This window comes from Tenrec ecaudatus, chromosome 1 (assembly GCF_050624435.1).
Source record: "Tenrec ecaudatus isolate mTenEca1 chromosome 1, mTenEca1.hap1, whole genome shotgun sequence".
In the NCBI taxonomy this organism is placed as follows: Eukaryota; Metazoa; Chordata; class Mammalia; order Afrosoricida; family Tenrecidae; genus Tenrec; species Tenrec ecaudatus.
This window is the reverse complement of record NC_134530.1, coordinates 193,118,974-193,143,571: the sequence shown is the minus strand read 5'-3', so window position 1 is coordinate 193,143,571 and position 24,598 is coordinate 193,118,974. Positions and strand designations below refer to the sequence as shown.

The following is a 24,598-nucleotide window of genomic DNA, read 5'->3' as shown; positions in this document are numbered from 1 at the left end:
AATTCCCGAGGTGTCGGTAAAGGGAGAGTTGGCCTGCTAACCAGGAGGCTGTGGGCTCTCAAAGCGTTACAGCCGAGGTAGGAACCCCATAAAGGGTCCATGGGCGTCGTGATGGACTCAGCGGCGCTGGGTTGGTTTCATTTGGTTGGTATGTCAAGGAGCTCTGGTGGCGCAGCGGTGAAAGCGCTGGTTTCTCACAAGAAGGTGCGCTGTGGGAATCCACTAAAAAGCCACGACTCTGCTCCCTTGAAAAGACAGGACAGACGGACAGGATTGGAAGGCCCACGGGGTCCTTCTACCTTGTCCTCTAGGGCGTCTCTGGGTGGGAAGGGGACGCAAAGCGCTCGGTTTGGTTTGGGTATTTCCGGTCGCTGAAGCACAACTCAATGCTTTTCGCCGCTGACCCGGCCCGGCTGGGCTCCGACGGCACCCCAGGGCCTGCCTTGGGCCGCAGGGCTCCGCCCAGGGCACGCCCCGCCCGCCGGTCCCCTCTCGGGCCCGCCCCCGCCTGGGGTCATCTTAGGCCCGCGGCTCTGGGGACCCCGCCGCCGGGATGGAGCGCAGGGCCCGCAGCTCGTCCCGGGAGGCCCGCGAGCAGGCCGGCGGGTCCCCGCCCCGGGAGCACAAGAGGGCGAAGGCGGACCGGGGCCGGGGGGCCCGCGGGCGGGGCGCTGTGCGGCCGGAGCCCCGGCGGGCGCGGAGCCCCGGGGAGCCCCGAGCGCCGGCCGCCGCCGCCACGGTGGTGGACGTGGATGAGGTCCGCGGCTCGGGCGAGGAGGGCACCGAGGTGGGGGCGCTGCTGGAGAGCGAGCGGCTGGAGGAAGGTACGGCCCGCAGGTCCCGCGCGGGGGCGCTGGGGGTCCCCAGAAACGAAAGGACCAAAGCGGCGGCAGCCGAGCATGCTGGACCCCGCGGGCAGCCGTGGGAGGGAGCGTGGTCTGGACGGGCGTCCACTGGACATGGCCCAAAACCCCAAACAGCCATCGGGCAGATGGTTTTTGTGGCCATGGGAAGACGCGTGGACACCCTCTTAGGCAAAGGCATCCTCAAGCTGGCGGCGGAGGACCACTGGGACCTTCGTTTCCTAAATGCAATGGAGACCTTTGGGGTGGTCAACAGAGCCAAATACCCTAGAGCAGCGGTTCTCAACCTGTGGGTCGCGACCCCTTTGGGGTTCGAACAACCGGTTCACAGGGGTTGTCCCACTCATTACAATAGCAACGAAAATAATTTTATGGTTGGGGTCACCACCATATGAGAAACTGTATGAAAGGGTGGCGGCATCAGGAAGGCTGAGAACTACTGCCTAGAGCTCCAAACTCAGTCCGATCAGAGTTCAAATGTGAGCTCGGCCACTGGCTAGCCCCGCGATCCTAGGCCAGGGCCTTGCCACCCACCATCAGAGCGGCTAGCAACAGTGAGCACCCCAGAGAGGCGTCCTGAGAACTAAGGAGTGAAACAGCCAGCAGGGCCTGGGCCAAACCCTGGTCAGGTACAGCAGGAGCCTTGCAAGCTATTAGAAAGTGTTAGGTCAAAGTTGATGGTGGTGATGATTGCCCAACTCTTCGTAGCAGGTTTAAACTATGGAAATGCATGATACATGACGTCAATAAAACTTAAAATTATCGACAAGATGCTAAGCCAAAGGAGAGAACTGCAAGGAAAGTTTTTATTATTATTATTATTATTATTATTATTATTATTAATTATTGTTGCTTTGCTAAGTAAAACAGCTCTCCAGAACAACCTGATTGGCCTCCAGCGCTCAGTACTGCATGCTAACAGCGAAGGCAACAAGGAATTCTGCACTATGTTGCTTTCTGCTGGCTATTCAATTGCATTTGCCAGTTCCTGTTACCCGCAATGCACTTAAACGACGTGAGAAGGCTTCCTCAAGTGGACGTGTGTTTAAAACAGCCAGGTGCTGTGGGGCTGATGGGTGTCAGGACAGAACTGTGACTGTGCTCCCTAGGCTTCCTCGACTACTTTTTGGCAAGATTCCCAGGCTTTTCTCCTGGGCACCGCCATGGGCACTCCCACCTCCCACCTTTTGGTCAGTAGTCATCGAGTTGCCTTTCATCAGTCAGACACTTCTGATTGTCAAGTGGTTAGTGGGCGCAATGCCACACTCATGGCAGCGAGTTTCTAAGTGCTCTCTATCAGACCCCATCAACAGGGTAGGCAAAGAAGGAAGCTGCCATTTATGTAGCCCTTACTTGATGCCCAGGAGCCCTGTGGGTGTAGTGGTTATGTGTTGGACTGCTAGTAGCAGGGTCAGCAGTTTGAAACCACCAGCTGCTCTGTGGGAGAAAGCTGAGGCTTTCCACTTCTGTAAATTTACAGTCTCAGAAACCCCTGGGGACAGTTCTACCCTGTCCTATAGGGTCGCCATGAGTCAGAATCAACTCGGTAGCAGTGAGAGTGTTTGAGGCTGTGTGCCCAGCACACACACTGGCTGCTTGATTGAGGTACCATATCAATTTCTGAGGTCGATTTTATGATTTTCATGTCACAGAGGAGTAAACATGCTCAGGGAAATGAAATAAATAGGCCCAGCCCTAGAGGAGGGAAGCGGAGAAGAGACTAACTGCATATCAATTTGGTGATGACCTTTCTAGTTAGTTTCCAGTCATGGGAATTAAAATTTAGGCCTTCCAATTAGTTATGCTCTCCCTATCTGTCCCTTTAAAATAGATTTTACCAACAAAGTCCAATCCTTAGTCCTCTGGGAAATTTCAAAACTGTCAGACACTCAATATTTAATCTCAAGATTAAATGCTTAAATAATTTTAAATCATTCATTCCTTTCTGCCTTTCTCCACGAAACAAATATGTATTGAGCACATATTATGGGTCAGGGACTATCCTAGGTCGGTCCAGGGGTCACAAGGCAAACAAGACAAGCCCCCAAGGAGCTTGTGTTCTTAAAGTTGAATTTCTCTTAAAGTTTCATTTATTATCCAAGCAACCTAGATACCCCGCATCACATTTTTATGGGCACTAATGGGTGTACTGAGGAGCCTGGTGCCATTGTGGTTATGAGTTGAGCTGCTAACTTCAAGGTCAGCAGTTCGAAACCACCAGCTGCCCTGTGGGAGAAAGATGGGGTTTTCTACTCCCATTAAGAGTTACAGTCTCAGAAACATAGGGGCATTTCCACCACATCCTACAGGGTGGCTATGAATTGGCATTGATTCTATGGCAGTGAGTTTTTGAATGGGCTAATCAGGCAGGTGATTTTCAAAGACCCTCTGGAAATCCATACTTGAATCCAAAGAAGCAGGCGTTCTAATGGGGTAAGTCCAGACTTGGAGGCAGGTAGTCAGTGGGGGAGTTCTTTCTAGGAAGATGAGCATCTGCGCACATCTGGTCCTTGGCACTCCCAGTAAAACTGAGGCAGGTAAAGCACAGTTCCGATTTTCTCCCCCTCTGTGTTTATGCCATTTCTTCCTTACCACAGCCCTATGAGACAGTGGTTCTCAACCTCGTCATATCGATGAAGACACTGAAGTGTGAATATTTTGTGTGACCTTCTTAAGGTCACCTGCGCAGCAAATGCTGGAACCAAATGGTGAAACTAGAACCCAGTTCTGGTGTCCAGAGTCAGTGCTGGTTCCAGGTAGCTCTGTTATCCTGCTCATCTCAAACTGCCAAACAGCTCTGACCTCAACATGCATGTGCTGGCCCAACAAGTGTTAGCACTGAATATTGCGAAGTCCCAGTATAATTAATTCTTTTGCTTTGTCGTTTTCTTTAAAGGTACCAAGTCGTCTGGTTTAGGGGCCTGTGAGTGGCTTCTGGTCCTTACATCCCTGCTCTTCATCATTGTGACCTTTCCCTTTTCTATCTGGTTCTGCATAAAGGTGAGATTTCTTCAGGACCCAATACGTAATTTCCCGATGCATCTTCCGGACCACATCACGCCCACCCTGCTCGACAGACAGAGTTTTCATACATGCTGTCTGCTCTGTGTGGGATGCCCACCTACCCCACTCCTTTTCAAGTTAACCCTGCCTCATCATCATTGTCGTTGTCATTAGGGGCTGGAGAGTCGATTCCAGCCCATAGCGACTCTGTGAACAAAGAATGAGACACTGCCCAGCCTTGGGCCATCCTTATAGTGATTCTATTTGAGCCCATCACTTGTCCAAGCGTCCCTCTTTTTCACTGCCCTCTACGTTCCCAAAGTTAGGAACCAGTCTTTCCTGACAACATGTGCTGCTGCTTCTGTTTCTGGTTGGACCTTGACATAGCTGCGCTCTCTCCATGAAAGGGCGACAGTGCAGTCTCCAGCTTTGACTGCAGATTTGGTGCATCTGTTGTCTCCCCCAACTGTAATAATGTCTTCCCACGGGGGAGTGGCAGCAACTTGTTCATTTTCCTTTGAATAGTGCCTAGGCCCACCCTCTCCTTAGCGACGCTTCTGTGCTGAGAGAATTCCCGGCGAAGTGAAACATAGGAGGCACTTTGAGTCAGTGCTTCAGAGATCCTTCCGACAGGTCAAAACAGACAAACACGACTCCTTGGGAACCAGGCCTGTGCTCCTCCTTCTAGAAGTGGGCTGTCCCAGAGAGGGTGTTGACCTGGCATAAGACCTGGTGCAATACCGTCATGCTCTCCGATCAGGTTCAAATCGCGACCTTGCTCACTTTGGAATGTTCTCTCGGTTGTGGGCGACCTTTTGCTTTCTTTCAGTGACTTTCGCTCCGACTCTCTATAACGTTGCTTCTGTTTTTTGGAGTCTCTGTGGAGGGCTGGACCCTTGGCACACTCTCCTCCATCATTTTTACTAATGTCACGCTCCACCTCCAGAGTTAAACTTCCGGTAACAGAATGTTGTTTTGTTTGGTCTCAAAAACAAAAGATCTCTGATGCCTAGATCATTCTCATGGCAAGCTTTTGAGGAATTTAATTTTCATACTTGAGTGATTTGAGTCTTGTATATTTCCCTCTAGGTTGTACAGGAGCATGAGAGAGTGATCATATTCCGACTAGGACATCTGCTTCCTGGAAGGGGCAAAGGCCCTGGTAAGAAACATCATTTGTACCTCCATAGACTTACCAGTTTTTTTTTATCTATGCATATTTGTAATGTGAACCTCAGAATATTTGAAAATTATGGTGAAAAATATATACACCAAACCATTTGCCGAAGCAACAGCGTCCACATTTCCAATTCAATGAACTGACAGCACTTTCCACACTATACCACCATGACTGCTGTGTGAGTCTGGGTATTTTAGAGAAAGCAAATCCACAGAAACTCATGCATAAGAGAGAGTTTTATATAAAGGTTAAGTGTGCATCAAGTAAACATCCCAACCCAGTGCTGCCCAAGCCCACAAGTCCAACATTAAGCCATATGTCCAACACCAATCCACAAAGTCCTCCTTCATCTCACAAAACACACACTATGATGCCGACTGCAGGAGGAAAGCCGAATCAGTGAGTGTGTAAGTATCTCAGCGCTGGCAGAGGTCTCCACACAGCTGCTCCAGCACCCAGGGCTGCATCGGGGTAGGTCCATGTGGCTTCTCCTCGGGGATGTCTTGCAGGAAGTGAGCCTTGCCAGCTGAAGCGGGGAACTGCTAAGGCAGCTGCACCCTGGTGTGACCACCACAAAGCAAGAGACCTAAGAACTAAAAAGGCGAGGCTCACCGAGCCATTTATCCCTCTGCCCTTCAGTTAATCCCACATGTGTTTATCAGCCAGGTTGGCACAATAAGCTAACTACCTCAACCACCATCACTGCCGTCCTTTCCCCAGAGGTTCTCCCCCCGTTAACGTAAACTCAGCATCCCCTCAAACAAAAGCTTCCTTCTTGAGCCCACCCTGGCCATCACGAATAACCTTTGGTTTATGTAGATTTGCTTATTTCATATAAGATCGCCTAGTATTTGTCCTTTTATGACTAACTTCCTGCTCTTGGCATGATGTTTTCAAGGGGGTTCCATGTTGTGATACGCATCATCAGGACTTCGTTGCTATTTGCGTTGCACGGCTAACTGCCAGGTTGCTGGTTCCAAGGCACTCGCCTTGTTCCATGGAGCTAAACCGAAGCGATCTGTGCTCGAGTGGCTCCTGGCCTTGGACCCCGACCATGGTCACTGGGATTGGAAGCGACGTAATGGTGATAGGCAATACAGGCCATGTCGCCGTCGACCTCAGCACTGAGTCGGTTAACTCATGGCCATTCTTGGACAACATCGCCCCACCCGGCCCCCTTCTCCCAACCGTCCTTATGTCTGGGCCCGTTTTTGCTCGGCCACTTGCAACATGGGTTATTAATAAACTGTTCAAAGAGTCTCTGGTCACAGGTGCTCAGGACAGAGAGTAGGTGTGGGGAGTTAACATACCGAGGCCAGGCTGGAGTTGCAGGCAGGCCAGGGAGTAGTTTAAGAAATTGTATAGGGTCAGATCCTATGAATTCTCAGCAAAAAAAAAAAAAAAAAGAGCTAATAGAGAATTCGGTGGAGTAAATCTAAGAAACATGGCATAAATACTTCTTGTGTCTCAACACACTGTGGTGGCCACCAGGGCTATGGAGATGGATGAATGGGACGTGATCACTGATCTCTTTGGCCTTAAAACATGGAGAAGTCTTGGCCAGAGGTCCCAGGCAGAGGTGTGGCTAGCCTGGAATGTATAACAGTTGGAGTTTGGAAACCAGGCAGAAAGGCATGAGAAAAACCAAAGTCTAAATGTACATAAATCTGAGTTCCCACCTACACCTATAGAAACAAGTAAAGAATAAAGGCAAGATTGGGAGATATAAATCCAAATTTGAAGATTCAAAACTAACAGAGCAAAAGATTCTCACAAGAGCTTAACCTGATTTTATAGTTCCAAGACAGGGACCGTCTGGTTTACCGAGTTCTCAGGAGCCTTCTGAGTTGGGGTCAACAATGGCCAGTAGCTGGGCTTGTCTTCCTCGAGAGCCTGATCTCTGTGAGATAGTGTGGTTCCAACGAAGGCTTGGTTCCTGTAAGGAGCGTCCAACGTACTATCAGCAAATCTCAGTAAATCATTCAACAAAGAGTATTTGCACCTTGAACCTGTACACTATGATAGGTGGGTCAAATCCAACCCTCCAGTCAAAGCTTGGTATCATGATATGCCGTTCTGATTCTTCTGGGGCTTATAGTTTAAGGCAGGCGTCCTCAAACTACAGCCCGCGGACCACATGCGGCCCACCGAGGACATTTATCCAGCCTGCTGGGTGTTTTTGCCCTGTTTGTTTTTCTACTTCAAAACAAGATATGTGCAGTGTGCATAGGAATTTGCTCATAGTTTTTTTTTTTTAAACTACAGTCCGGCCCTCCAACAGGTCTGAGGGACAGTGAACTGGCCCCCTGTTTAAAAAGTTTGAGGACCCCTGGTTTAAGGACTGCAGCATGGAGGTTGCTGACCCTCCGTTTGTTACCTGAAGACACTAGTGATTCAACAGCGTTCTTGCAGAGAACCTAAAGGGCGTGAACGCAGGTACAGAGCTAACAGCGCATACAGTGCTCTTACATCTGGCTCTGTGCCTGAGATCACCTCGATTTTCTGGGGATAACAGAGGTTGACACCTATTGTCAAGGAATAATTTATCATCAGAATCTCCTAACCCATCAAAAGTGTTGCAGATTGAGCAACAAATGATATGGTAACTTTAACTACAACCAACACACTCCGGGGGTGGAGGTGAGATGGCCCAATGGTCGGTGTATAGATGGAAGCTAAGAAGAACATTGTAATCTGCCACCTGTGGCTGAATATGTAACCCCCATCCAGTGTCCCTGAGAGACATTACCCACCATGGCCCTCTCTGCTCACGTAGGCCTTTTCTTCATTCTGCCCTGCCTGGACACGCACCACAAGGTTGACCTTCGTCTCCAAACCTTGGAGGTCCCCTTTCATGAGGTGAGTCGAATGGTGGCTTTTCTTTCCTTCCCTTTCTCACTACCTGTTTGTTTGTTAAGTTGCCAACTTATTGTGTAATGCTGTATGGTAGGCTCAAGGTAAGAATTTAGAAAAAAGTGAATAGCTAAATCTATGATTTGTCAGATAAAGTGATGACAAATTATTTTCATTTAATACTTTCCTAGGCTTGAGTCATAGATCTAAGTTGTTTTTGTTTTTGGTATTTTCATAATCAATCAAGTTGCCAACTTCTGCACCATCCTTATGAGCCCACGGATGCAGTCAGTGTTTCCGTCCATCTTGTCAAGGTCTTCCTTTCTTGAGCCGACCCTGCATTTTACCCAGGATGATATCCTTCTCCACAGACTGGTCCCTGCTGATAACGTTGCCCGTGTACCTGTGACAAGATCACTCCATCCTCCCTTCTAAGTTGCCTTCTGGTTGTACTTCTATGGCAGATATGTTTGTTCTTCGGGCAGTACATGGTATAGTCAGTACTCTTTGTCAACACCATAATTCACAATTCTTCCTCTTTCATGCTTATCCGCTGTCCAGCTGAGGCTGTGGAAAAGAGCATGGCTCAGGGCAGGAACAACTCAGTCCTCAAAGCGACCTACTTGCTTTTTAATACCTTCAAGAGGTCTTTTGCAACAGATTTCCCCAATACAACACTTCATTGGATTTCTTGACAACCACTCTTAAGGGTGTTGGCTGTAAATCCAAATTAAATAAAATGCTTGACAACTTTCATCTCTTCTCCATTATCATGAGGTTGCTCGTTGTTACTGTTGTTTTTGTGTTCGGACGTATTCCAGAGTAAAGGATATAGTCTTTGATCTTCATCAGTAACTGCTTCAAGTCCTCTTCCCTTCAGCAAACAAGGTTAAGGGCTCTGCTTATATCATGGTTGTTAAAGACTTTCCAAGATTGATGTCGTGTTCTTCATATAATCCAGTTTCTGGGATTATTTGATCCGCAGATAGTTTGAATAAGTATGGTGAAAGGATACAACACTGGAATGCATCTTTCTTGATCGTAAACTGTGTAGTATCCATTTGATCTCTTTGAACAACTGATCAGGTTCCACATGAGCACAGTAAGTGTTCTGGAATGCCCATTCTTGGCAATATTATCCATAGCTTATCCATACATTGCGATGCCTTTGCATAATCAATAAAGCATAGGTAAACGTCTTCCTGGATTAGATCTCTATGACATCAGCAATGATAGCCCTCACTCCACATCTCCTGAATCCAGCCCAGATGTCTGGCAGTTCCCTATCAATGCAAAGATGCAACTATTTTTAAAATCATCTTAGCAAAACTTAACTTGGGTTTGGCATCAATGCTACTGCCCAGTAACGCCCACATTCTGTTGGATCGCTGTTCTTTGGAATGGGCCCAAGTGGGGATCTCTTACAGTTGTTTGGCCGTATAGACATTATCCACATTTGTTGGCATAGATGAATGTGCATTTCTAGAGTTGGATCCATTTATTGAAACATCTTGATTGGTATTTTATCAATTAATGAAGCCTTGTTTTTCACTAATATCTTCAGTGTGACTTGGACTTCTCCCTTCAATACCAATGGTTCTTGAGCATAAGATGTTCAACCAATTATTTTTGGTAAAGTGACTCTGCATTTCTTCCATCTCCTTTTTTATTGTTTTATTAGGGGCTCATAAAATTCTTATCACAATCCATACATACATCAATTGTGTAAAGCACATGTGTACATTCATTGCCCTCATCATTCTCAAAACATTTGCTCTCCACCTAAGCCCCTGGCATCAGCTCCTCATTTTTCCCCTCCCTCCCTGATGAGCCCTTGATAATTTATAAATAATTATTTTGTCATATGTCTCCCTGTCCGATGTCTCCCTTCACCCACTTTTCTGTTGTCCGTCCCCCAAAGAGGAGGTCACATGTAGATCCTTGTAATTGGTTTCCCCTTTCCAACCTACCCTCCCTCCACCCTCCCAGTATCGCCACTCACACCACTGGTTCTGAGGGGATCATCCGCCCTGGATTCCCTGTGTTTCCAGTTCCTATCTGTACCAGTGTTCATCCTCTGGTCTAGCCAGACTTGCAAGGTAGAATTGGGATCATGGCAGTGGGCGGGAAGGGGGGAGAGTGGGGGGGGGAGAAGCATTTAGGAACTAGAAGAAAGTTCTATTACTCATTTTTCCTACATCACACCCTGACTGGCTCGTCTCCTCCCCGAGACCCTTCTGTAAGGGATGTTCAGTGGCCTACAAATGGGCTTTGGGTCTCCACTCCACACGCCTCACCTCATTAACTATGATAAGATTTTTTGTTCTGATACCTGATCCCTTCAACACCTCGTGATCACACAGGCTAGTGTGCTTCTTCCATGTGGGCTTTGTTGCTTCTGAGCTAGATGGCTGCTTGTTTACCTTCAAGCCTTTAAGACCCAGATGCTGTATCTTTTGATAGCTGGGCGCCATCAGCTTTCTTTGCCACATTTGCTTATGCACCCATTTGTCTTCAGCGAATGTATCAGGGAGGTGAGCACACAATGATATGATTTTTCTTTGATGCCTGATAACTGATCCCTTCAACACCTCGTGATCACAACACAGGCTGGTGTGCTTCTTCCATGTGGGCTTTGTTGCTTCTGAGCTAGATGGCTGCTTGTTTACCTTCAAGCCTTTAAGACCCCAGATGCTAAATCTTTTGATAGCCAGGCACCATCAGCTTTCTTCACCACATTTGCTTATTCACCTGCTTCGTCTTCTGTGGTTGTTTAGGGAAGGTGAGCATCATAGAATGTCAATTTAATAGAAGAAAGTATTCTTTCACCGGGGGAGTACTTGAGTGGAGGCCCAATGTCCTTCTTCTATTTTATACTAAACCTATAAATATATGCACATAGATCTATTTCACCATCCTCATATATAAATATATTTGCATATGTACATGCCTTTAACTAGACCTCTATAAATGCCCTTTGCCTCCTAGCTCTTTCCTGTATTTCCCTTGAATTTCCTCCTGTCCCACTATCATGCTCAGTCCCCACCTGGGTTTTAGCAATTCCTATTGGTTACATTACCCTTGTCCATGTCCTACCAGGCCTCCCACACCCTCCTCACCAACAATTTGGATCACTTGTTGTTCCTTTGTCCCTCGGTTTGTTAACACCACTTCCTTTCCCCACACCTCCCCCTCTCCCCTGTCCCCCAGGAACTGTTGGTACCGTTGTTTTCTCCTCCGGATTGTTCATCCCATCTCCTCTCGATGCCTTCTGCATTGTTTAATATCTTGCCCATAGAATCCTCCAGTATTTTAACTTGAGGTTTGAATTTTTTCTTCAGCTCTTTTGGTTTTAGAAATGCTGGGCATGTTTTTCTTTTTGGGTTCTAAGTCCAGGTATTTTCATATTTCATCACAAGATTGTATTTTCATAAATCGATCTTACCTCTTTATTTTCAACTTTCTCTTCCCATTCACCATAGCTATCAATACATCTTGATTGGATGTCTGACTCATACCAGATGGATATTATAGAAAATCTTCAGTTTCTTCATAAGTTGTTTACTTGTAAAGATTAGTTGAATTGTTTTAAAAATACCTTTCCCCACACAGAGCATTATGGAATAACATAATTACATAACCCGTATCTGCTTTCTACATAAAAAACAACAACTGATAGTGCTGGTACACTCATTGTTAGTCTGTGTATTTGTAAAAATACCTCAGAGTAGTACAGACCGCTAGCAAAAGGCAAGTGCTTCAAGAAGTACTTTTACTTCTATAGTTTTTTCCCCCTTCAGGCCAGATATTTTGCAAATGTGCTCCCATAGGGGGGCTTGGTAGTGGCTATGCAGTGGGCTACTCAGCACCCGCCACCCTGAGGGTGAAGGCTGAGGCTGTCGGTTCTGTAAAGTTACAGTCTCAGAAGCTCACTGGGGCAAATTCTATGCTGTCCTATAGGGCTGCTATGAGTTGAAATCACTCTGTGGCAGTGAGTTTATTTTTTCCTTACTCGCCGCTCTAGTTTTGTAACATCCACTGCAATGGGTATGCAGAACTCACAGGCAAATTCACGAGTGTATCAGCAGGTGTTAGAGTTCTGTCAAGTCTGCCAAAGGGCATTCCACGTTGCTATAAGCCCCAGCCTCAAGGGATTCAGCTTAATCTTCGTGGTCAGGTCAGCTAGCCAACTTGCTACATTAAGTACCCAGAGGCACCTCACTCCACAAGCCAGCCTCCTGCACAAAGCACTCAGTTTTACTTGCTTAGTGGGCTGGAGAGTCCACCACTCTGTTCCATGCTCTGGCTCCTGCTCCTCTGATGATCTAACCAACTATCTTTTGGGTCCAGGAGGTTTGTTGCTCTGGTATCTGGGTTCTGAGAACCCACTGCACTCCTGGCTCTTATTGGTAATGAGATCACACCCCCTGCTTCTCATTTCATACCCAGCACAATTATTCACAGGTGAATCCTATCAGTATCTGCCCCGACCTTACCAGACCTGTTAGATGTCCCGAGTGTCCTTGGCTTCGCGTGAGAAATAATTCATGCCCAAGCCTGGTTTGTGACCCAAGTGGGTTTTTTTCTAAAGGACAGAAGCAGTTTCAGGCATTACGGTCAACTGAACCCAAGCCAGAGAGAGGAAGGCCATGGCACAGGTGCGCAGAACCGCAAGCCGGCTGCGCTGTACTGTGTTGGAGCTGGGAGAGCCGGCTTGCACGTGCACCCACAAGAAAACGTCTGACTTTTCAATGCCCCCCTAGCCCTGCCACCTGTTGGGAGGCGTGGTCAACGGTACTGGTCCACCCGATTGCCTGAATCAAGCCCACCTGGCCTAGATAGGACCAATCCAGGTGTGCCGCCCACGTAGGTGCACCACCTCTTTCTGGCCGGGAGCTCGAATTTCGGAGCCTACCCTGTGCACACCTTCTCCCGGTTCTAACTACCTAACAGACCCCTGCGGGGAAAGGCAGTTTGGTGAGAGTTAGTGACTTTGGTCAGAAGAGTCACATTAAATAATTCACTACCCCTGAACTGTTTGTGATCTGCTCAAGAGTACCATAGCAGCGAATGCCCGATCTTTCCTCTATCATAAACTGTCCAGGGACAACCCTCAGGAAGCCTTCAGATGGGCTTAAATGTTTTATGAGGACCATTAAAAATCATTTTATTGGGGGCTCTTACAGCGCTAATACAATCCATCCATCCATTGTGTCGAGCACATTTGTATATTTGTTGCCATCATCATTTTCAAAACATTTGCTTTCTCATTTTCCCTTCCCCCATCCCTCATGAACCCTTGATAATGTATTAATTTTTTGGTCATGTCTTACACTGACCGACGTCTCCCAAGGACCATTTTATCACTGATAAAGTTAACAGCCTTCTGGGAGTGCTTTGCTTTTTCCAGCACAGTATTTCACGCCGCCAAAGGGGTTGTTCAGTGGTTCAAATAATGATCTCTATGTGGAAACAATCAATATCAAGAAAAGCAGAGCAGGAACTGTGGATGCTGAGGCGAGCTGTAAACTCAACCGCCTCAAGTGTTACTGTGAAGTTAGACCACTTAACAGGGGCTTAGCTTTGCCACGCATTCTGAATTGTGCCCCATGCAATGGCAGTTCAAATTCGCCGTGTGTGTGTTTTGTTTTCCTTAAGCAGCTTGTGAGAAGTTTAGAAGTGTACTTGTTCTGGAATCAGAGTTCATTTTTAAAATGGACACAAAGCCTGCCCTTCTGCAGGATTCCGGGCCCTGCGTAGGGTCGCTATGAGTCCAGTCAACTGGGCATCTCCAGAGGTCCCCAACAATTCGGCAGCCTGGTGATCCAGTTCTCAGAGTTACACGAGGTTCATCAGGCTCCTCCATCCCTTTGGCTTTCTGTCAGGATCTTTTCCCAATACCTGTTGATTTAAAAAGAAATAATTTTCTTAAGGGCTTGTACTGTTCTTATAACAATCTATATATGCATCCATTGTGTCAAGCACATTTGTACATTTGTTGCCATCATCATTCTCAAAACATTGTCCTTCTACTTGAGCCCTTGACATCAGCTCCTCACCCACCCCACCTTCATGAACCCTTGATAATTTATTTTAAAATCTTCATGTCTTACACTGACCGCTGTCTCCCTTCACCTACTTTTCTGTTGTCCGTCTCCCTGGTAGGGGGTTATATGTAGATCATTGTGATCGGTTCCCCTTTTCTCTCCCCACCTTTCCCTTCCCCTTCTGGTATCGCTAATCTCATTATTTGTCTGAGGGGGTTATCTGTCCTGGATTCCCTTTGTTTCCAGCTCTTATCTGTACCTGTGGACATGCTCAGGTCTAGCTGGATTTGTAAAGTAGAACTAGGGTCACTGATAGTAGGGTGGGGAGGAAGCATTGAAGAACTACAAGAAAGTTGTGTGTTTCATCGGTGCTATACTGCACCCTGACTGTCTTGTCTCTTCCTTATGGATGTCCAGTTGTCTACAGATGGGCTTTGGGTCGCCACTCTGGACTCCCCCTCATTCACATTGATAGGATGTTTTTGTTCTGGGTCTTTTATGCCTGATCCCATCAACACCTCAGGATCACACGGGCTGGTGTGCTTCTTCCATGTGGGCTTTGTTGTGGTACCTGTTGACTTTTTAGGCTCAGATAACACCTTTGATCCAGGACAAAGTAAGTATGCTGAAAAGTTCACAGGAAAAGTATAGCTATCAGTCAGAGATTTTTCAATTAGTGATTCAGATTTATAAATTTTCCTAAATTGTCTTCCACTCTTGCATAGAGGTCCTTTCTTATTCTTCCTTTTGGGTAATAGGCATAAAAGTAGACGATGTAAAACGATAGGTTTGTTTTAGAATATAAAATCAAACAAAAAGAAGAAATAAAATGTGCTCCTAATTTTGCGACTGAAAAATAGCCACTGCCATTTTAGGATGTTTCCATTTAGACTTTTCTAGGTACAGGGTGGTTTTCATGGATGGGCATAGATGTATCGTACCATACGCGACTGTTACTCTGACCATGACCATTATTAGCCTATTACTATTGTGGTTACTTTTATTGACACTGCCCTGAAGTCCATGCTGACACATAGCGACCCTACAGGACAGGGCAGAGGTGCCCCTGTGAGTTTCCCAGACTGGAACGCTTTATGGGACTAAAAAGCCCCGTATTTCACCTGAGGAGCAGCTGGTGGTTCCCAACTGCTGACCTTTCAGTTAGCAGCCCACCTCGTCCCCATAACACCACCAGGGCTCCTCAGACTACTTGGTCAGGGGCCTATTTTCACCTGACAACTTATCGTGATCAGTTTCTCATATATGATTAGCATGCTTCTACTCTTGCATTTTAAATGTCCACCTAGCATTTCATTATATGGATGTCTTACAACTTACTCCTTTCCCTCTTGTTGATTAGTTTGTTCTTAATTTCTTTTTTTAGTTTTAGATAGTGACTTTAATTTTTCAGGAATATCGAAAATATGGGTTGTGTTATTGCCATATTTTTTGTTTTGTTTTTTAAATCATTTTATTGGGGGCTCATACAACACTATCACAATCCATACATAGATCCATTGTGTCGAGCACATTTGTACATTTGTTGCCATCATCATTCTCAAAACATTTGCTCTCCACTTGAGCCCTTGGCTTTAGTTCCTCCTTAATTTCTAAATCATAACAAATCACAATGTGAATAACATCTGTGTAACTAAATCCTTGTATACCCAAAAAGTTTTTTCTTGTGGCAGCGAGTGTTTTAAAATGGAACTCTTGAGACCCGGTCTCCGGGGCTTTGGATGTACGTGCTCAGTAGTCCTCTGGTGCTCGCTCTGGGAGCAGGACACTGGGTGGACTGGTCCTCAAAATGAGCTGTTCTTTGAACGGATTTTGCTGTTGCTGCTGCTGTTCTCAGTTTCAAAGAGCCCCCAATAAGGCATCAGCTGAAGTCGTCACATAATCCTTTTCCAAAAGGATTCGCAACAGGGTCCCTTTGAATAAAGAGTGGGCAGTTGTTCTTTTCATGATAGACTGCTTGCTGCAGTCTTACTCCAAGAAAAATTTCCATCGAGGACATTTAGATCTGTATACACACATAAGAAAGAGCCCCCAAAGCAGGCTGGCCAGCCTGAAAAGTCACGAGCTTTTTCCTGCCTAGGTTGTGACCAAAGACATGTTCATCATGGAAGTAGATGCTGTTTGCTACTACCGAATGGAAAACGCCTCCCTCCTGCTAAGCAGTCTTGCTCAAGTGTCCAAAGCTGTCCAGTTCCTTGTGCAAACCACCATGAAGCGTCTCCTGGCACATCGAACCCTCACTGAAATTCTTCTGGAGAGAAAGAGCATTGCCCAAGATGTAAAGGTACCTACACGTGAAGTTGACTGTGTCAGCACAGCGCCTTATCCTTTGTTCACGGGTGCGTTGGCTAGGGAATGTATGTATCGAATCCCCCGTGTGTTGGGCATGCACGGCTGAAGGTGTCTCCTCGTAAGAAGCCAATTCAGGGAGACCCCAGAGACCAGGGTAGACCTGCCCCTGTGAGTTTCGAAGACTGGTGGTTTCAAACGACAGACCTTGTAGATGACAACCCAACATGCAACAACTATGGCACCAGGATTTGTTATGTGTACAAGGATGGTGAGAGTGACGATACCAGAGGGTGGAAGGAGGGTGGGGTGGAAAGGGGGAACCTATTACAAGGATCTACATATAACCTCCTTCCAGGGGGTCAGACAACAGAAAAGTGGGTGAAAGGAGACATCAGACAGTGTAAGATATGACAAAATAATAATTTATAAATTATCAAGGGTTCATGAGGGAAGGGGGAGCGGTGAGGGAGGGGAAAATGAGGAGCTGATAACAAGGACTTAAGTGGAGAGCAAATGTTTTGAGAATGACGAGGGCAACAAATGCACAAATTGCTTGACACAATGGACATAGGTATGGATTGTGAAGAGTTGTATTTGTACTACACTAGACTTTGATGGAATGATGCATTGATTATATATGCTTATGTCTTTAAAAAGTCATTTTATTGGGGACTCATGCAACTCTTATCACATCTTATCCCTCCACCCTCTGGTATGGCCACACTTACCACCGGTCCTGAAGGGATCATCTGTCCTGGATTCCCCGTTTTTCTGGTTCCTATCTGTACCAGTGTACATCCTCTGGTCTAGCTGGATTTGTAAGGTAGAATTGGGATCATGATAGTGGGGGGCAGGAAGCATTTAGGAACTAGAGGGAAGTTGTATGTTTCCATATTGCTACACTGCACCCTGACTGGCTCACCTCCTCCCTGAGACTCTTATATAAGGTGATGTCCCGTTACCTACAGATGGGCTTTGGGTCCCCAATCTGTACTCCCCCTCAATTACAATGCTGTGATTTTTTTTTTGTTCTTTGATGCCTGATACCTGATCCCTTCCACACTCATGGTCACACAGGCTGGTGTGCTTCTTCCATGTGGGCTTTGTTGCTTCTGAGCTAGTGACTGCTCTTTAATTTTCAAGCCTTTAAGACTCCAGACACTTTATCTTTTGAAAGCTGACACCATCAGCTTTCTTCACCACATTTGCTTATTCACCCGCTTTGTCTTTAGCGATCGTGTAAGGAATGTGTGAATCATGGAATGCCAATTTAATAGAACAAAGTGTTCTTGCATTGAGGAAGTACTTGAGTGGAGACCTAATGTCCATCTGCTGCCTTAATACTAAACCTATAAATATATGCATATAGATCTATTTCCCCATCATCCTATATATATTTGCATATGTACATGCTTTTATTTAGACCTCTATAAATGCCCTATGCCTCCTAGCTCTTTCCACTATTTCCTTTTACTTTCCTCTTGTCCCACTATCATGCTGAGCCTTCATTTGGGTTTCAGTAATTTCTCTTGATTACATTGCCCTTGTTGAATCCCTACCAGGCCGCTCACACACTCCTTGTCACTAATTTTGGATCACGTGTTGTTTCCTTGTCCCTGGGTTGGTCAATACCATCTCCTTTCCCCCACCCCCCCCATCTCCCATGTCCCCCTGGAACCATTGGTCTTGTTGCTTTCTCCTCCAGACTGTTCATCCAGCCTATCTTACCTAGATAGGCCTGCAGAGATAATAATATGCATAAAAACAAGACAAAGCAACAAAAGAAAACAAAATGATGACAACAATAAAACAAAACCCAATGACCAAACATAAATAAATAAAAGGAAAAATCTGTAAATAATTCAAGGTCTGTTTGTTGACTTCTAGGAGTGTCCTCCAGTTGAGTCTGATGGGGTGCCCCAAAGTCTATCCTTTGCACTCCCTCAGGACACCCCCCCTGCTCTGCCACACACCCTTAGTGTTTGGCCCCAGTGGGGTCAGACCAGACCAATCCCGACACTGAGTCTCCAATCCTTAACTTGTTTTTGGTGGTGCTGGGATTTGCATCCTAACGGAAAAGAGATGAGAGAGAGAGAGAGAGAGAGAGAGAGAGAAATCTGCTGAAAGAGCAGACTGCAGGTGAGTGCTCCCCCCCCCCACATCTCCCAGCCCCCACTTGCCCCCACCTCATGGTAGGAGAAAGCTCAGACTCCTGAGGGTGGCAGTCAAGTTTACCCTAAAACGACGAGTTATAATCGATGCTTTTGCGTGTTTGTCTTTCCAGATAGTGGCCCCTGCGATGTCAGGGGGTCAGGTTTTATTTTTCCTTTGCCCTCAGCACCCGGTCCAGGACTTGTCACTCAGATCGAGACTAAATGGCTCACCTGCTCTCGCCTGCCCTGGCGCCCCCTGCCCTCCCTTGTGAGCATGTCTTCTCCTCAAGCCTATGTGGCTTTTCTCCGTCAGAGGCACTCCTTCGCCTCTGTGGCTCTCGTGCTGCCTGGCATACTTCCCTTCTCTCCACAGGCAAATCCACGTGTGCTTTAAGATGCCACCTCCTGTGACAGCCTTCTCAATGGTCCTTCCTCTCACTGAATTAGTCCACTGCTTCCGGGGTTCTTGGTTCCCTGAACTCATTCTACCCAGCCGCTAAGAAGCGGACATAAACTCAGTTTGAAATGAAAAAAAAGTATACGGATTCGTGCCGGCTACCTGCCCTCCTTTTCCTTCCCTCCTGTTTCCTATTCCACTCGTGAGAGTGGGGCTGCGAATGACTGGAAGAGAGAGAGAATCTGATGCCAGCACCCCGTCAGGGAGCAAAAAGTCACCCCAACCAGACCCCCGCCCACGCTGGCTCCAGCTGCTGTGGCTCCTAGCAGTGTAGCTCTGTGGGCTGCAGAAGGGTCGGGTCCCGTGGGGTTTCTGAGCTGTATGCATTTCTGGGAGCAGGCGCCCACATCTTTCTCCTGTGGGTTTGAACTTGGACCTGGCAGTGATCAACCACCATGTAACCCACTGTGTCAGCATAGCTTTTCAGGAAGTGACAACCCAAGCTCACCTCTGAGTCCATCCCTACCCATGGCGACCCTCTGAGCAGGAAAACTGCCCCCGTGGGTTTCCAAGACTGTAACTCAACGGGAGTAGAAAACTTCAGGACCCTGTAAAGCAGCGGTTCTCAACCTAGGGGTCGTGGCCCCTATGGGGGGGTCAAATGACCCTTTCACAGGGGTCACCTAAGACCATGGGAAAACACATTTCTAATGATCTTAGGACCTGAGATACCATGCCTCTACCATCTCCAGGTGGATCCGCCCGCATGCAGATACACCCACATATGACTGCATGGCGTGAAGACTGTTACCCATGCTACACTGTGCTTCAGGACAAAATTTCATTGATTGTCATTGGAAATAAATATTTCACAATATCTAATGACATATTGTTTTATGATTAACCCCTATGCTTTAATGATGTTCCAGTTGTAACAATGAAAATATTTCCTGCATATCAGATATTTACATGATGATTCATAATGGTAGCAAAATTACAGTTATGAAGTAGCAATGAAAATAATGTTATGGTTGGCGGTCACCACAACATGAGGAACTGTATGAAAGGGTCACGGCATTGGGAAGTTGAGAACCACTGCTCTAAATGCAAAACATCTGCCTTCCCACACTGCCATTGGAGGAGAGTATAGAGACCCTGCTTCACTGATAGGCTCATTTAAAACAAACCTAACAAATGTACCATCTGTATCACTTAACTTCCTATTGCTGCTCTCACAGAATTTTGCACATTTATTGGTGAAAGGGACCCTCGTGGGTGAAGAGCTGGGCTGCCAACCGCAAGGTCAACTGTTCAAACCCTCCAGCCACTCTGGGGGAGAAAGATGACGTTTGCACCTGTGAGCCTTTAGTCTCAGCAAGCCCATGAAGCAGTTTTACTCTGTGCTTTGGGTCGCTGTGAGTTGGAGTCAGCTTGACAGCAGTGGGGTTTGTTGTTTGTTTTCATGACTGAAAACAACACACATTCGTCTCTGGTAACAAAAGTACAAAACCAGCTTTTCTGAGCTCAAGTCAAAGGATCAGGTTTGTTCTGAGAAAGGGTGATTCTTCAGAGCGGAGAACCCACTTCCCAGTCCTTTTCAGCTCTGGTGACAGCTATGTCCCTTGCATGGTGCCCCATCTCCATCTTCAAAGCATGTCACTCTGATCTCTGCTTTCCTCATCACACCTGGCCTTCCTCTTCTGTAGTCCAGCCGTGCCTTGCTGCCCTCTTGACCACACTTGTGATTACACGTAGCGCCCAGCAGATTGTCCAGGATTATTCCCCCATTTCCACTCATCACGCCTGCCAAGTCACTTTTACTAAGGCGAGAGTCACGGGTGCCAGGGCTCAGGGTGTGGAAATCCTCAAGGGTCAACTCTTTGCAAACCAAAACACTGAACTCACTGTCATTCCAGCTCAGAGCCACTCTGTGCAGGGGGCTGCGGAATTCAACAAAGGTCCTTTCGACAGAAGTCTGTGTTCTTAGACCAGAACTGTGGCTGTATGAGTGTGAGTGGGGTGTTCTCCCTTGCCCCTGGAGGTGCTTAGTGATGTTGGACCATTTTTTATCCACAGATCGCCTTGGATTCCGTGACCTGCACTTGGGGAATCAAAGTGGAGAGAACAGAAATGTGGGTAGGAAATTCACCAAGAAGAAAAATGTGGTAAAGGGAGGTATTGGGGCGGTATTTTAAATGTTTTTTGGTTTTAACAATCATTTCCATTGAATGAGTTCATTAGGAAAGATCTAGAAGAGAGGAGAATGACCTAATGTCTCATGTCACCTAATAGCTCATTAATAACACAGCCAGTTATAATGGCATTATATACAGTTGTTCCTGCTATGCACATTTGGGAAATGGTCATGGTCTCCTCTCTGCATTCATTTTTTTCATTGAGATGAAACACAAAATTCATTGTTTTAATCATTTGAAAGTGCGCAACCCAGTGGTTTTTGGTCTAGTCAGCATGTGTCCTCGTCTGTGAATACCTTGACCTCCACACAGGAGTCCCTGTGCCCATGCAGGTCGTGCTGCCCAGAAGCCATCGGCCTCCCTTGTCTGCTTTCCACCTTTCTAGAGTTGCATATTGTGGACACTTCATTTATGTAAATTGAATCACACATGTGGCCCTTTGTGTCTGGCTTCTGCCACATAGAATCATGTTTGAAGTATCAACCTTGTGGCAGCATGGGATCATTCACTTTTGTGATTGCGGCATGAGAATGCATGGAGAGACAACATTTCGCTAATCTGGTCATTGATTGATTCACCTTGGGGTTGTTTCCAGTTTGGGGCTATCCTGACTAATACTGCTCTGACCATCATGGTGGCATTTTTGTGTTTGCAACTTTCTTGTGTGCACATATTAAGAAGTGTGATTGCTAGACCATGTTTAACTTTAGAGGAACTGCCAAATTGTTTTTCATGTATGCATTATTCATGGTTGTATAGGATACATGTAATTCTGTATCCTTATTAATACATGAAGTATTGTTCTTATTTGGTCACTTCTACTACACCTTTCAAAATAATTTTCTTTTATAAGCTTAGATGAATTCCTTTTACCTCATTATTAGTATGACTCTTCAAAACTTTTGTTTAATATTTCGCTTTAATAGTTGGGGTGGAGATTAGACTTTATATGGGAAAATTCCGCCTAAGCCCGCAACGCCGAATCTGGTGTGCTTGCAAGGAGAGACCCACAGCTCCACAGGATACAAACTGGCATTTGCGGCTGCTGCGGCAGGGGCTGCCCTTGAGCTGGTCTTCTCTGTGTGCCGGCTGCCTTAAAGGCCTAGAGACGGCCTGCTTTTCCGTCAGAACGTGCCACTCCACAGGAAGGAGCAGCAGAGAGGGCTGCAAATCTGTCTGAAGCACTGGCTCCTCAGAGCCCCTGCCGGCCCGCCCCGCCTCCATGGCCCTGTCCTTCCTTTTGCAGTAAGGATGTGAGGCTGCCAGCTGGGCTGCAGCACTCCCTGGCTGTGGAAGCGGAGGCTCAAAGACAGGCCAAAGTGCGGGTGAGTTAGCCTTGAGCACTCGGTTCTCCTCCCTGGGCTACTCTTGGTGGAAATGCGGTCCACAGGAAGGTCCCTGATGAGGAATGGGCCCCTTTGCTTCCTTCCCACTCCTTCATCCAACCTGCTGAATCTGGCCAGTGCCCCAACTACCCAACAAAAACTGCTTTTCTCATGTTTAATGGGCTCCTGATAGACTGGTACATAGACCTCCTTTCATGTCACTCTCTTCTAAGAATTGGGTAACAGCGACTACTCTCCCTTTTTCCTTTCTCTCCTGGAAGACATCGTTCTCTTTGTTATCCCTTCTCCCTCATGCCGGCAGCTGCCCTCCTGGGTAGGCTCCTCCAGATGCATTATACCCCGACACAGGTCCCTGGCTCTGAGCAAGCTGGAGGGAGAGCCCTGACTAAGGCCCCAGAGTCCTCCAAGGTCAGGGTCTAGAGCAGAGTGTGCTACCCGTGATTTCTATTGCAGTGTGGGTGGGTGGAGTGTAATCAAGAGTGAAGGCGCATGCAGAGACAACATGTGGCCACGCTGGGAGTGGGTTGACTTTGGGGCATTGAGTGGGGGTGGGAAGAGGGGAGAGGGGAAGGCCGTTGAGGTGGAGGGTTGCTTCTTGATTTCTGAGTCTAGTCCCTTTTGTCTGCTTGAAGGTGGCTTTTGAGTGGTGACAATGGAGACCTGGCAGTGTGGTGGGGTTACAGGGGGGTTGCTAACATAAGGTTAGAAGTTGAAAACTATGAGTCCCTCCATGGGAGAAAGATGAGGCTCTCTAGTCCCATGGAGAGCTACAACCTCAGGAAGCCACAGGGGCAGGTCCACCCTGTCTTGTAGGGTCACGCTAGGTCGGCATCACCTTGACAGCAGAGAGTTCGTTTGGTTTGATTTTGTGGTTTGAGTGGTGAGGATGACAGTGCCTTTCCTGAAAGGCTTCTCCGTGCATTCTGCCCAACCGGGGAGCCACCTGTTCATGATCCCATGCCTCTGCCTAAATTCTGGCCACCTTGTGCTACACGGCAAGATCTTACCAGATATAATGAATAATGCACAGGGCACTGAACGTAGCCATGCCAGGATCCTTAGCAAAGTCTACCTTAAATTATGATAACCTTTCTCCCGAGATGGAAATCCTTGGGGAAAGAGGATCTGTTTTCCCGTGCCTCCTGTGCATAACGCGGGGCCGTCTAGTAGATGCTCAGTGTTTGCTGAGTCGCCTGGTGACCGGCGTAAAGACCTGAAGGTGACCGCTCACTTGCCTTTCGTGTGTGTTCTCCAGATGATCGCTGCAGAAGGCGAGAGGGCTGCCTCCGAGTCCCTGCGGATGGCGGCGGAGATTCTGTCCGGCACGCCCGCCGCTGTGCAGCTGCGGTACCTCCACACCCTTCAGTCTCTGTCCACGGAGAAACCCTCCACCGTGGTCTTGCCTTTGCCATTTGACCTGCTGAATTGCTTGTCTTCCCCCAGCAATAGAACGCAAGGAAGCATCCCTCTACCAACCATTTCAAAGCCCGTGGAGCCACTGAACCCTAAAAGAAAAGACTCCCCCATGTTATAGGGGAAGCCTGGGGACTGTAACCGGGGCCCTCACAGGAGGGGAGCACCCCGCCCGCCCTTCCTGCCCCTCCTCTGGTTGCCACATGGGCATCACCAAGCAGCAGCACACCAGTAGACCTGGGGGGGGGGGGGAGGTAGGAGTTGATACACAAACAGAAAAACCTGTAAGTTTAGGTAGGCAACCCACGGGAAAGCGCCTTAAGTCAAATTCTACCTTGGAAAAAAAGTTTGGTGGCTTTAATTTACAGGTGTGATTTATATCTAAAATGGTCATGGCTAACTCAACGATTTGGCTTGTGAAGATGGCGCTCAAACATGCTTCTCCTTAGTCTATCATAGGCCCTTGGACCCCTTCGCGCAAGGTCTTGCTGCTTCCGGTCCATCCCAGTCACACTCTTGGAATCCTGTACTTACGATGTTAGCTTCCCGCCAAATACACTATGAACTCCTCCAAGGCAAAACGTAGCTTCCCCTCCGCACCCTACCCCGGCCCCTGACCCACTCGATCCCCTACCCAACCCCCACCAGGATCCTCATACTTCTCCTTCCCCCGGGACTTGGACCACGGTGACACTTCAGAATGGATGAGTGAATGGAAGAAAAGAGATGCGCTCCCTTTGGATGCGGAATTCACACCTCATTAAAGAACTTAAAAGGAATAATTCTTATGAAGACTCCTTTTTTAAATACAGAGAAATAAAAGGAACTCTTTCCTTTT

At 47.2% G+C, this 24,598-nt stretch overlaps 1 protein-coding gene across 2 annotated transcripts; it reads left to right on the top strand.

The window, feature by feature from the left end:
- Positions 1 to 489: 489 nt before the first annotated feature.
- On the top strand, positions 490 to 24,598 carry NPHS2 (NPHS2 stomatin family member, podocin). 2 transcript variants are annotated; one of them, XM_075527974.1, is made up of 8 exons: positions 490 to 824; positions 3,760 to 3,863; positions 4,956 to 5,028; positions 7,823 to 7,905; positions 16,045 to 16,248; positions 20,883 to 20,938; positions 22,248 to 22,326; positions 23,603 to 24,598. In XM_075527974.1, exons 1-8 carry the CDS (start codon positions 554 to 556, stop codon positions 23,879 to 23,881), a joined length of 1,149 nt encoding a protein of 382 aa, XP_075384089.1. In that variant the 5' UTR covers positions 490 to 553; the 3' UTR covers positions 23,882 to 24,598. The 2 variants fall into 2 exon arrangements, with proteins under 2 accessions (XP_075384089.1, XP_075384092.1); XM_075527977.1 differs by lacking the exon at positions 16,045 to 16,248.